We start from the raw sequence: 13,733 nt of genomic DNA, 5'->3' as shown, positions 1-13,733 counted from the left end.
TAGTCACAAAGTCTAAAGAGTCACTTGTAACTTGTAACTAAATAGTACCACACAACAAACCAAGAAAGTATAAAAACAAGAGAATTAAGATTGGTATAAGTATAAAAACAAGAGAATTAAGATTGGTATATATATTTTCTCAAAAAAAAAAAAAAGATTGGTATATATAACTCCATTTTGCCAAAACTAATCTCTCAAGATTGGTTTTAATCTCTATTATCAATTCATGCATATTTTTATATATTATATATAGCGATATAAATACCAAATTCTTATGTTTGTAAGCGGCATAAATTTAATGTTTATTTTTAATGACATAAATACTCAATGTTTGTAAAATTATAATTTTCTTTTAGTTTCTTTAGTACATACTTCGTTTTTCATTTTAAATTTATTAAAAAAAGTTTAAAAGTAATTGTCACTGATACATGTTTCTGTCTTGATCCAATAATCTAAAATTTGAGTTTAATATGTGCCTTGTTTAAGAAAAATAACAGACTTTATACTGACAAAATTAAAAAAAAAAAAATTACAATTCTACAAACATTAAGCATTTATGCCATTAAAAATAAACATCAAATTCATACCGCTTAAAAACTTAAAACTTTAAATGTTTATAATGTTATTTATCCATATACAGTATATAAGTTTAATTGACCATAATTCAACTAAATTCTAGGTAAAAAAAAAAAAAAAAAAAAAAAAAAAAAAACCTTAAATCATTAATGTAAGTACGATGTCGTTTCCAGTAAAACGACATTTCTCATGTACTGTTGGTCATCTAATACTAATCGCATAAAATTCAAGAAAAAAACGACAATTTCTTTCATGTCGTTTACGTCAATTCAACTAAATATTTAGTGAATTTAGTGAACTAACCATAATTAAAAAAAAAAAAAAAAAAAAAAAAAGAGAGAGAGAGAGAGAGTTATAATTATAAAATAATTATTACAATAACATAATAATATTTTAAAATAAATAAATATACACTAATTAGTTACTAATTTAAGTTATAAGAAAGATAATTAAATAACAAAATACCAAACTATCATGATCAAAAACTCAAGTGAACTGTCTTCTCATGTATGTGTCTTCATGTACAAAAACCGGGTCTTGAGGATTCTGCGGTGGGAATTGAGGCTGCCCCATAGCAATGCTCGACGGGCCCTGATTTGGACCCGAGGCGCTACCCCACGGGCTAGCCCCGCTTTTCGCTGAATTGAATGTGAGATAATAGAGTATAGCGAGTGTCACGCTTATAAAAGACAGAACAGCTCCACCAGCAAACACACCGGGTTTCACAACATAGCAATAATAGTTTCCGAAATACATGCTCTCTAAACCATGTTGATCGTTTAGAGCTGCACCGGTGAGTAGCAACAGAAATGCTATCACAAATGTAAACCTGCCAAAAAGATTGTAAGCCAATTTTGTATGATGAATTCGAAGTTAAGAGTTTTTCGTAGTTACCATGAAACGACAAAGCAGACGAGTGCCATTTTCCAATTGGAGTTGAGAGGTTGTGTGCTCCTTTTGCAACAAATACAGCCCGTTGAACCGTTTATGATCACTTGAGCTATCATAAGTGCTGCGGCTGCAGTTAAACCGAGAGCCATTGCTGGACTTCGGGGATATGCACATTGAGTATTCGAGATGAACTGAACTTGAGAGCCCTGTTATGATTTAATGAAGGAAAAACAAAAAGGCCTTTTACACATTGCCCCATGTTGAAAACAGATTTTAGTACATACAGAGTAATTTTGTGATTCTAACCCCGAAAAGGCAATGATTAACACGAACACTTTTACCAAACACAGATAACATAATAACATACATTAAAGACTACTTCGAGAAAGAACTCTGAGAAGTCTAATGGGAAGAGCGAGATTCGAGTATTGTGAGAGACAAAGAGTGTGTGAGAGTTGGTTTTAAGAGTAAGTTGTTAGGAACTAACTTAACACTTGTATCTGAGTTGGAATAATCGGGTTTCAAAGGGCGCTAAGAGAACATTAAGGTTTCTAGGAAAGGGGATTTTGATTCTTAGTGCATTGTGTTTTAGTTGCAAATCAGATCACATTTAAACCAATTCATCTAAAACTAATCATAGGAGGCTCTAATTGTTGGCACATGGATTACTAAAGAGTCAAGAACTTAGTTCCCCGAGCACATTTTCGATTGTAATACATTTGATTGAGTTGTAAGGAGAGTGTTGAAAGATAAAAGACATGTGAAATCGTCGCCATTGATAGTGAAAAGATGCCGAACTCAAAGGGAGTTCGCGGGGATGTAAGCCAAAGCTTCTCTTTGGTTGAAACCCGAAACAAATCGGTTGTGTTCTTCTTTCTACTTTTTAGACTATTTTGGTTTCTCAAACAGTTTTTGAGCTCATTTGATTTATACAATAGAAAAATAGATTGAACAAATCTAATCCTACAAAAAGATTTATTAAATCAAACACTATAAAAGTAAACAAGTCAAATAATTTTGATAAGAACATTCTATCAATTGCTTAGAACACAACAGACAACACTATAAAATTGACCAAAACAAACAACATAACAGAACAGAGTAATGGAATGGAATGGACCAATAATGTTAGTGAGAAAAACAATCATTATAAGATTACAAAAAAAGGTCAACCATCAAAGTCAAATTATCCCAATAATTTGAAACTAAACAAATAGATTTTGTATCCCAACTCACATAAAGTAAGAATCTTTGTCTTTCTTTCAAATAAATACAAATACCCTTTATACATATCATATTACCTGTATTAGTTCATGTCAGAAACCTAGCTAAAAATCCAAACTTTCAACAGAAAACTTCATCAGCCAAATTAAAAAAGAACATGTTTTTATTTATTGAAAAACACTAAAATAAGAAAAAAAAAAAGTCAGCTTGAACAGAAAAAGGAAACACAAAATTACAACATATCTCAGCTGTTTTTATAGTTTACCCAGAAACCAAACCAAGAAGAAAGATCAGATTTTTTTAAAAAATATATATATATTAAAAAAAATTAAAACCCAGTTAGAGATTGATTAAGAAAGAAAAACCCATATGAGAGAAAGAAAAAAAGATCTAAACTTTACCTTAATCCTTGTAGCTTCAGCTGCAAACCCTGTAGCAGCTGATAATAGCCCCAATACTCCAACCACACAACTCACCACCAAAACCCTTCTCTCCATCTCTCTCTCTCTCTCTCTCTCTCTCTCTCTGATTCAACCTAAAGCTCTCACCTTTACTTTTTTTTGTTTGTTGAGGAAGTGTAAAGTTGGTGGGATACTCTGTGTGGTGAGTTTTGTTCTCTACTGATTTTTTTTTTAATTTTTTTTGTGATTATTATGATATCAAAAGATAAAGATTGGAGAAGGATAAAGTAACAAGCACGTACCTCTTGCAAAATTTTTTTTTAAAAAAAAAAAAAATTATTTGAGAAATAAATAAAATTTAAAAAATAATTTACCTATAAATATTTAAATTTAAATCTTAACTAATAATAAATATTTAATTTTCATTTTTTAGAGTAATAATATATAAGTTATATTTGTGAAGTTTTTGTAAGTATTTGTGTTATTATACATTAGTTATTTTTTTTATTGATATATTTAAATTAATTTTTAAATAGAAAATAAAAATTAGATAATATGAACCTATAAGGAATTACTACATGCCACTTAACATAGATCAGGTAAATTCTAAAAATATAACATATAAAAATTAAAATTAAGTATTTATTTATAACCGAAATTAAATTTAAATAATTTTTTAAATGTTTTTGTACCAAATATTTGTTTGGAATCTTATAGACTAATGTTAAAAAAAATCTCATAGAAAAAGAGATTGAGAAAAGAGGAAATTACACTCTATACCTTTTTTATATTGTCCTCTTTTACTTTTATCTTCTTTTTTAAAGTCTATCATTTTTACCTCTTTTTTTAATCATTGTACCAATTTTGTCCCTGTCACTTCAAGATATTCTTCATGTGACTCTCTTACGTCAGGGTATTTTGGGTACAATACATATAAAAAGAGGTATGTTTCAAATAAATATAAAATTAGAGGCAAATTTGGTTAATTGATTAATAAAAGAGACATTTTTCAACTTAGCCCTTGAGAAAACGGCCCTAGTAATGAAAGCAATAGATTTCACCGAAAAGGAAAAGTTAGGCAAAAATAGGATAGATAGAACAAATACTAATGTGCCATGTTTTATAGTGAGTCATGTGTTTTTAGAATAAAGAAAATTGTGTTGTGGTCCTTAGTTGTGGATATATGTACACCTAACTTGATAAGACTTAATTGAAAATTAAATAGAAAGTTAGTGATGATGATGTTGTATAAATTTTTTTTAACACTAAATAATTGTAAATTGACTTCATTTGAAAAATAATCAATAATCAAGTAGACCTATTCTTACAAGTTAAACTAAATAAATAATATAATATTAGTATTAATATTAATATTACCCAATATATTAGATTATTGGGCTATTTGCGGCATAACCCCCTTAAGTGGTCAGGTATTTGTAACTAATCCTCAATTCTAAAATTTTGGTGGTAAAACCTCCTAAACCCAGCTTCTGTTAGCAGTTAGCCCTTTCCGTCTACTTTTGGGTGTTAAGTGACAGGTTGGAATATCTACGTGTACACAATGTACATGTGGCACAATTTAATTAGTCCACGTAATAAATGCTTAAAATTAAAATATAAAAATTAATTATTTTAAAAATAAAAAATAAAAAAATATTTTTATTTAAAAATAAAAAATTTTAAAATTAAAACTTTTTTTTCTTTTCTTTCTCTTTTCTTTCTTCACGCCTCACGCCTCCTTCTTCTTCTCTCTCTAACCCCAGCCGACTCCCCATCATCATCATCTTCTTCTTCAAAACCAGTCACTGAGATCAACCTCCTCCTCCCTCGTCTCTGCCTCTCGAACCAACTCAACACTGCGACCCACCTCGCCATCACCACCCTCCTTACAAATCCACCTCTCGATGCCATCTCTCTTTCTGCCCTCCTCGACTCCCTTGCCTCCCAGTCGGACATCACCATGCCCATGTCCCTCCTCACCCGTCGTAGACGCAGCCCAATGTCCCAACACCATGTGGCGCCCATCAACAACACGCTCGTCGCTGCCTACTTCAGAAAGGGCAAGCCCAAAGAGGCCATCAAGGTTTTTAATTGGATGGTGAGGTCGGGTTCCCCATTCAAGCTTGTGGAAAAGTTTTGTGGGATTTTGGTTGATGGGTTTTGCAGGAGTGGGATGGTTCTTAAGGCTTTGAAGGTCTTGAGAGCCATGGTGGCTGCTGATATTTGTCCGCATGGCGAGTTGAGGAAGGTTGTCTATAGAGGTTTGCTGAGGGAAGCGAAGATTAGGGAAAGATGGGGTTTGATGGGGCTGATTTTGGGGGCTAGGGTTTTAAAGATAAAGAAGATGATGATGGGGAGTTGGCTGGGGTTAGAGAGAGAAGAAAGAAGCGTGAATAAAGAAAAGAGAAAAAAAAAGAAAAAAAAATTTAATTTTAAATTTTTTTATTTTTAAATAGAAATATTTTTTTATTTTTATTTTTAAAATAATTAATTTTTATATTTTAATTTTAAGTATTTATTACGTGGACTAATTAAATTGTGCCACGTGTACATTTTTGTACACGTAGACATTCCAAACTGTCACTTAACACCCAAAAATGAACGAAAATGACTAACAGAAGCTGGGTTTAGGAGGTTTTACCACCAAATTTTTAGTTGTAAATACCTGACTACTTAAGGAGGTTATAGCACAAATAACCCTAGATTATTTATTGGGTTGATTAATAAAATGTGAATATTGTAATATTTGTTTGCTAAAACTTATATTACGTTTCATAGAACCATAAAGGTAAATGCAGATGCCGACATATGTATTGGCACATTGTCTTGGTCAAACTTCAAAGTTTTCATTTTCACGATTCTCTTTGGGAAATTTCATTAATTGACCCTAATAAAATACCCCATTTCAAAATATATACCCTCCACTAATTTATACAAATTAATTCCACTATTACTCATTTGTACCCAAAATACCCCTCAAATTTAATTTTCCTATTCTTTCTCTCTCTTTCCGTCTTTCCCTCTCACTCTCTCTTTCTCTCTCTGTCGTTTGCTATTCCCTCTCTTTCCCTCTCTGTCGTTTACATCTTTCGAACGTTACTCCACGACGACGACCCAACGACCCAACGACCCAACAACGCAGTCCACGACCACGACCCCAGTCCGGCCACCCACGACCCTGACCCTGACCCAACCCTCACGCAGTTCACACTATTCTCGTTCTCTCTTTCTCTCTTTCTCTGCCTATTGCTGTCGACATTGGAACCCAACCCACCCACACCCACGGCCGACATTGGAACCCAACCAATTTTCAGAGGTCGTAGCCACGAACCAGAACAGAGGTCGTCCCCAAAACCACGAACAGTCAAAGGTAAGTTTTTTTCTTATTAAAAAATAAAATTTTCATAGAATTGGATGGGAATTTGTGTATGTTATTCTGATTAGATTGTTTTAGGATGTGTATACGAACTTGTGCTTGTTTTTCTGCATGTTAATCAGTAGTGTTTTATTGTTCAAACAAGTTGTCGATGACTTGTCAATAGGTTATCGATATAATGTCGACAAGATTGAAAGTGTTTGAGTCTGTGTTGTTAGTGTATGTCGATAGGATATCATTGGTATGTCGATAGGATGTCGACCTTATTTGGAATAAAAGTGGAGGTCTATAATATCGATAGGATATCTACCTTATGTCGATATCTTGTCGACTATTGTTATGTAGTTGATATATGTTAGTGTATGTCGATAGGATATCATTGGTATGTCGATAAGATGTCGACCTTATTTGGAATAAAAGTGGAGGTCTATAATATCGATAGGATATCTACCTTATGTCGATATCTTGTCGACTATTGTTATGTAGTTGATATATGTTAGTGTATGTCGATAGGATATCATTGGTATGTTGATAGGATGTCGACCTTATTTGGAATAATAGTGGAGGTCTATAATATCGATAGGATATCTACCTTATGTCGATATCTTGTCGACTATTGTTATGTATGTTGTCCACAATGTTATTTTATACTGTTTCTGTGATAATGTCGACAACATGTCGACAGTATGTCGACTGTTTGTCGACCAAATTTTTGTATACTTACTGTTTGATAATGTCGACAGAATATCGACATGATGTCGATGTTATGTCGACTATTTTTTTAATTTTTGTGGCAGTTATATTGATTTGTTTTTTGTTTTTTCAGATGGCTCCCAGACTCATTATTCCAGCACCCGAGCATTTCACTGGTCGCGTCACATATAGGGGCACTGGAATTTTTGCAAAAATTAAAGCTCGGTTTGAGGAGTTCAACCTTAACAACACGGCGATTTTCACTACGAGGTTGTCGTTCTCGCTGTGTACCTTGGTTACTCGGTACACACTCTAACCTCAACAATGGTCCCGCTACGGGTTCATCGACTGCTAAATCATGGTCATCGTCCATATTCAAATCTACAATAGGATCATTATTGTAGAAGGGTGTATCGAACTCTTCAAACTGATGAAATCCTGTCGCTTCTTGTTCTTGCCCTACATTGGTCGGAACATCAAAATTGGTCGGAACCTCTAAATTGGCCGGAACCTCCTCATTCACACCAATCCCAACATCTGTTTCGGGAACGCAAGACCCTACCACACTCCGAGGGAGAGGATTAGTAGGCGGCGTAGGCTCCGAATTCCCAACTTTTCTCACCTTGGTCACGAATAATGGCATAAACTCTGTATTTGACATTGTTGCCCTCATCTCTAAAAACGTTCTCAGTTGGCGTTCTCTCTTAATAACCTCTGGCGCAACCATTTTTCCCTTCATGTACAAGGAACAAATCTCCAACTTTAAATCATACGCTACCGGATCAACTTCCAACTCTTCATATAAAATTTGTCGCAGTTCTTGTAGGGTTGTCTCGGTTGTAACTGTCAACGTCAAGCTGCTATTTGCTTTGTAGATCCAATTATAATTCTCACATAACCAAACACCATCGTACGATACAACAAGGAACACTTTGTCTCCTGCAATTGCAAACCAAAAAAACAAGGTGAGTAAAGGAAAAAACACCAAAAAAAAATAAAAATCGACATCCCATCGATATCTATAGACATAATGTCGAGAAGCACAACACCAGAAATTAGGGCACTGATTATCGACATTGCGTCGACATATTATCGACATACAATCGACAACAACAACAACCATGCTCGTCATCGACATACTATCGACATACCATCGACATTCAATCGACAATTAAAAACGGTTGCACATTAAATGTTAATAAATTTTACATACGTTCCCAACGACCCTTCCCAACTGAAACGTTGCATGTCAGACACGTGTCCTATCGACAACATATCGACATGAAGTCGACATGTCGTCGACAAATGTGTTAGCAGTGACACTAAATTGGCATGTGGTCGATAAGATGTCGACATAGTATCGACATTCTGTCGATAAATACGCCATTTCATGCGTTTTTCACTGTCTGATTACGCATTTAATGACCATTAAATTTTCATACATTCCCAACATTTTTACTGCTCTATAAAAGCAAAGGGAAATCTTATTCATAAGTGCTCTTGTATTCTACCTATCTCTTACTCTTAAAAATTTTCTCTTATTCTCTTAAGTTTGAAATATGGCCCCACGAAAGAACGGCAAATTCCCCATCCTAACTCCTGAGGAGCTGAAGCAGGAGCCTGATGTTGGCATAGTTACTCCTGCAATGCAGAAAGTTATGGACGCCGCTCGAGCTTTCGAAAGAGAGCGAAACGGTAACGAGTTCAGGTTCATGCAACTTGAAAGAGAATTTGCAAAAACTGGTGTATGGCCGGCTCCACCACCTGGGTTCCCCGAAGGATGCCGTCGTTGCAACCGGGCATCTTCAACGGTAAACCCGTGAAGCCGGTAACATTATGCAAGTATTGCAAGGCTCACCCACAAGCCAAAGAATTTAAAAAAAATAATTTCTTATGTTATGGTTTGTGGGTTTTATTTAATGTTTTTTTTTTAATTTTTATGAACTTTTAATTTTCTGTTTTTTTTTTATGTTTTTTTTTTGTTATTTTTAATGAACTTTATTTTCTGTCAATGTTATGTTTATGTTTATGTTTTAGCCACGGTATTTTTCCATTGCATCGATATTTTGTCGACATGATGTCGACAAAATATCGACAACTTCTAAAAAAACAACAAAAATGCTTGTTGTCGACATTCTGTCGACAAACATGTCGACAAAATGTCGACAAATAGTTAATCCCAAAGTTGGTTGTATGATGTCGACAACATGTCGACATAACGTCGACATAACGTCGATAATGGTCGTCACTGACCTTTCCTCTATAATCATCGACAAACCATCGACATATCATCGATAACCTTTGGAAAACCCGAAATCGATCGAAAACCGTATCCGCGGATCTCAACAATTTCAGACCAAAAAACAGCAGTTCCAACAATAAACACACGTATAACAATTTTAAACTACATAAAGTCAAACAAAATGCTTAAAATGCAACTTACCCATTATAATGGTGTAAGATTCTTGAGTGATGTTGTATTGTGCTTCGGTTTTCCACCAACACCCACCGAGAAAACAACCATGCAACAGCAAATAATTACGTGTGGGACGGATTTCAGCTTCGGTTTTTCATAAATTTTTCAATTTTTTCCTAGAGAGAGAGAGTGGTGCACGAGAGAGAGAGGGAAGAGGGAAGAGAGAGAGAGAGAGAAATACACTTTCAGATTTTAGCTTTTTTTTTTTTTTTTAAAAAAAAGGGTAAAATGGGAAGTTCATGTAATTAATGGACTAAATTTGTACAAATTATAAAGGGGTATAAATTTTGATATAGGTTGTATTATTAGGGTCAAAAATTGAAATTTCCCTTCTCTTTTTCCCTTTGACTCACATTTATGTACATATCTACTGATATCTTATAATACCTTTTTACAAATTGTATAATAAAAAAAATGCTAAAAAATATTAATAATACTTAGTATCATTATCGATATTATATTACTATAAATATAATTAAGTACTAGGTCTCATATAATTTAAAATTATAATTTAGAGAATATCGTTAACTAATCATAAAATATTACCTCTATTTCTAGCTAGTGCTAGACACTACTGTAGTACTCTTATCTAATATATCTTCTTTTTTTTAAAAAAAAATGTATGATTGAGATTTAATCTCTTCAATGAAAAATAACAAATAAATGAAAGTCCTCTACATATTAATGAAGAGATAAATTCAAAATAATTATTAATATTATATAGTGAGCAAACTAGTAATTTTTTCAATTTAAGGGAGCAATAATTTGGAGGGACCACTCAATTTAATGCACATATATTTATACTAGCATAAAGTTACGTACAATGTACGTATATATCTAGTTATACACTTAGTTTTTCTTTTAGGTTGAGTTTAGAATTTTGAATATTAGAATAAAATTGTAAATTTCGAAAAACTTATTAATTTCAAAGACTTTAAGCAAAAATTTTTAAATAAAAGTATTGAGTCTTGTCATATATGCAGTTCATATTCCAAAATAAAGTAAAAGATTATTTATAAAATAAAATAAATATCATTAAATAATGTTAAAATTGAAATCATGAAATACTTTATGATAATTTGGTTCACAAATTCATTATTACATAAATATATATACAGTTTTAATGATATATATTTTTTTTGCAGTCGAATCTTTGATTAAAATCATTCAGCGTATTAGTTTGAATAATTTAGTTTCTTTACTCATTAGTTTTGCATTTTGTGTAATTCTTAATAATCTTTAAGTGCTATGCAACAATATAAAAGATATATATTAATACTTTAATTAACAATCAAAGCCAAATGCAAATTTAACTCATGTGGTCCTTTAGACTTTGAAGTCTCTGTTTTACGAAAGAATAGAACTGTACAAGATAACATAATGCAGAGTCCAATTTTAATTAAAATTAATAATGTAGTGCAAGTAATGAAAGTTTTATATCAGAATATGGACAATAAGAACAATGACTAATACAAAACTTATCAGGTAATTTATCTGGTTACAGGTATACACCTTTAATATCTCTGTAAGCTTATTAGCACCATCCTCAGCTGGTAGGCCAAGAATAATATAGTGATCTATATCAACATCCATATCTATTTTAATGCTGAAAATTATAAAATATGCAGGAATTTAGAATATACAATGTCCAATCAAAACATAAACAAAAAAATTAAGACAAAAGGGTGCTTATTATTATCATATTAGGGTTACTTGGTAAATTGCAAAAGAATAAATGAAAGGGAAAAACAAAATTATAGGAAATATAAATATATATAATAATTTGAAGTTTATAATTATGATCTTAAATTAGTAAGAACAACAGATAATAAAGTTATCAAATCGACAATACAAATTGAAAGAAGCATCAGTTTTATTTGATCATTTCAGCCCTCTACAACCCTCTAATAATTTATTATAAGAATAATAAGATGAAGATGAATCAAGTGATGATTTTTCTTCTTCTAATATTCATGATATTGTTTTCATCTCCTCTCTGTTTAAAATTATCTTACCTGAGATGATTACCAAAATTAGAAACATAATTAATATGTTATTATACAAAATTAAATATATATATAATAATAGGAGGTTTTTTTATTTTTATATTTAAAGTAATTTTTTTATATATTTTTACGAAAATATATATAAGAATCAACAGATTAACTTAAATTGCAACCAAAATACCAAGATCTATATAGCAACTAAATTTGAAAAAAAAAATTAAAAAAATAATATATAAAATAATTCTCCAAATAATAATGCATATTGTATAAATAATAAACTCACCAATTATTAGTCATAAAATTGAAATTATTCTCGTGATCATGAGATGACATAATTTCCCAATTAAATATTGATGATGATGATGATGAGTCCAAGTAACTCTGTGAAAAATAAATAAAAACTCAAGTTGAGATTAATTGATTAATTATATAATAATAATAATAAAAATGAAGTATAATTATAATTAGTACCTTAGAGAGAAGATTTTCATGATGATGATTATGATCAGTATAAACCAATAAACGTCTTCTCTTTGATTTTTTAGTGAATTCAAACAAGGCATCTTCTAAGTAACCAGTTGAAAAAACATCATCATCTTCTTCTAATATTTCTGAGCTTAATAAATTAGGAGACAAAAGAAATGAATTATTCTCACTCATATGTGCAAATATAACAGAGAGACTTAGAAACAGAGATATATATACAAATATAAATAGTGAGTAAGTTTGGAGAAAGAGACAAAATTAAACAGTCCAAATGGGCCCACACAGACCCCCAAACCAAACAATTCTCAGCCGTCGGATTAAAAATGAATCAATTGGAGACCGCTCGAAATACAATGCAATGACTCTTAATGGTTGATGATGCAATGCAATTGGCCTAAATCAAACAAGTTGATATATTTTGATTGAAAGTAGGACCAACTCTCCCACCTGGCAAATGTAAAGAATGATGTAATTTGTAAATATTCTTAGTTACTATAACCAAAACAGTACTAATAAAGAAAAACATATGGTAATTCGGTAGAACAATTGTAGTTTTGAAAACAAACAAATAAATAAATATAAATCAATTTGATAAAAAAGAAAAGAAAAGAAAAGAAAAAGATGAAGATAAAAAGAAAAACTCACCTTGAGCTGTATGGCTATCGTGCTTGCTATCACAGGTGGAACAAGCGAGGACAAAATGGGAAATGCCAGGAACCACAATCGTGAAGAGAACGAATACCGACCACGAAAGGCTGGCCATCCAGATGGTTGATTGATCCACGCACATACAGCGGAGCATTTTTGCTGAAGATAACACGAGAGAGAGAGGGAAAGTGAGACGAAGCTTTGGTTCGTCGGGCTGTTAGTTTCAACGATCTGCGACTGGAGGTGGATACTCCGAGGATCTGTTGGTTCGTCAGGTAGAGGGAGGCGATGGATTTTTTTTTAAAAGGGAAATATAATTTTAGAAAATATTCAGCTATAAGAAGGGTTTGGGGTTCGTTTCCAATGGGGTTCGTTTCTATGAAGAGAGTTTTTAGGAGGGATTTAAGGGATTTTAAAGGATATGTAACTGTATAGGTAATCTTCCTTTATTTTAATTTGATTAAATATATTTATTTGTTATTTTGTTGATTGTTGATAAGTAAACTCACGTTAACTTTAACGGAATCAAAAAATTAAAAAAACCCAAAAAAACGTAAGTAAACTCACGTTAAGAATCAAAAAATTAAAAAAATTAAAAAAAAAACGTTAAACTAAGAATTGCCGTTAAATCAAGAATTGCCGTTAGATAGGCACTTTTAATATATAAAGATATGTATAGTTATGATACAAAATAAATCTATAACTTGACACGGGGACCACTCAATCTAAGCTTCGTAAAGTGACATTTTATATTACATAAAATTATATTTTTGATAGAATTATAATATAATTTTAGACAATGATTGATACCAATTTTACATTAAAAAAAGATTATTAATCTTAAAAACAAATATTTCTCTGAAGTCTGGCCCATCCTAGGTATGAACTAAGCAAGCCCAAGCCCAACTCCATTTCCTCATACAAGAGAAGCAAAAATTCAGCTTACACAATGGGCC

General features: G+C 32.0%; 3 protein-coding genes across 5 annotated transcripts; 1 reads left to right on the top strand and 2 right to left on the bottom strand.

Moving 5' to 3' along the window:
- Nucleotides 1-925: 925 nt before the first annotated feature.
- LOC115717296 (protein VASCULATURE COMPLEXITY AND CONNECTIVITY) lies at nt 926-3,344 on the bottom strand. Its single transcript, XM_030646267.2, has 3 exons — nt 3,093-3,344; nt 1,471-1,673; nt 926-1,405 (listed from the first exon to the last, which is right to left on the bottom strand). Exons 1-3 carry the CDS (start codon nt 3,186-3,188, stop codon nt 1,063-1,065), a joined length of 642 nt encoding a protein of 213 aa, XP_030502127.2. The 5' UTR covers nt 3,189-3,344; the 3' UTR covers nt 926-1,062.
- Nucleotides 3,345-4,133: 789 nt separating this feature from the next.
- LOC133038052 (pentatricopeptide repeat-containing protein At5g64320, mitochondrial-like) lies at nt 4,134-5,559 on the top strand. The gene is made up of 2 exons (XM_061116036.1): nt 4,134-4,170; nt 4,739-5,559. The coding sequence occupies exons 1-2, from the start codon at nt 4,134-4,136 to the stop codon at nt 5,542-5,544; spliced, it is 843 nt and encodes a 280-aa protein (XP_060972019.1). The 3' UTR covers nt 5,545-5,559.
- Nucleotides 5,560-7,979: 2,420 nt separating this feature from the next.
- LOC133037751 (uncharacterized) lies at nt 7,980-13,241 on the bottom strand. Of its 3 annotated transcripts, none has more exons than XM_061115217.1 (4): nt 12,775-13,238; nt 12,115-12,576; nt 11,927-12,024; nt 7,980-8,100 (listed from the first exon to the last, which is right to left on the bottom strand). In XM_061115217.1, the coding sequence occupies exons 2-4, from the start codon at nt 12,301-12,303 to the stop codon at nt 8,052-8,054; spliced, it is 336 nt and encodes a 111-aa protein (XP_060971200.1). In that variant the 5' UTR covers nt 12,304-12,576; nt 12,775-13,238; the 3' UTR covers nt 7,980-8,051. The 3 variants fall into 3 exon arrangements, with proteins under 3 accessions (XP_060971200.1, XP_060971199.1, XP_060971201.1); XM_061115216.1 differs by lacking the exon at nt 7,980-8,100 and adding an exon at nt 10,940-11,243 and having other exon boundaries at nt 12,775-13,241; XM_061115218.1 differs by lacking the exon at nt 7,980-8,100 and adding an exon at nt 11,392-11,652 and having other exon boundaries at nt 12,775-13,234.
- Nucleotides 13,242-13,733: the final 492 nt, after the last annotated feature.

This window comes from Cannabis sativa, chromosome 5, assembly GCF_029168945.1.
Source record: "Cannabis sativa cultivar Pink pepper isolate KNU-18-1 chromosome 5, ASM2916894v1, whole genome shotgun sequence".
Taxonomy (NCBI): Eukaryota; Viridiplantae; Streptophyta; class Magnoliopsida; order Rosales; family Cannabaceae; genus Cannabis; species Cannabis sativa.
This window is presented reverse-complemented; position numbering and strand designations above follow the sequence as displayed.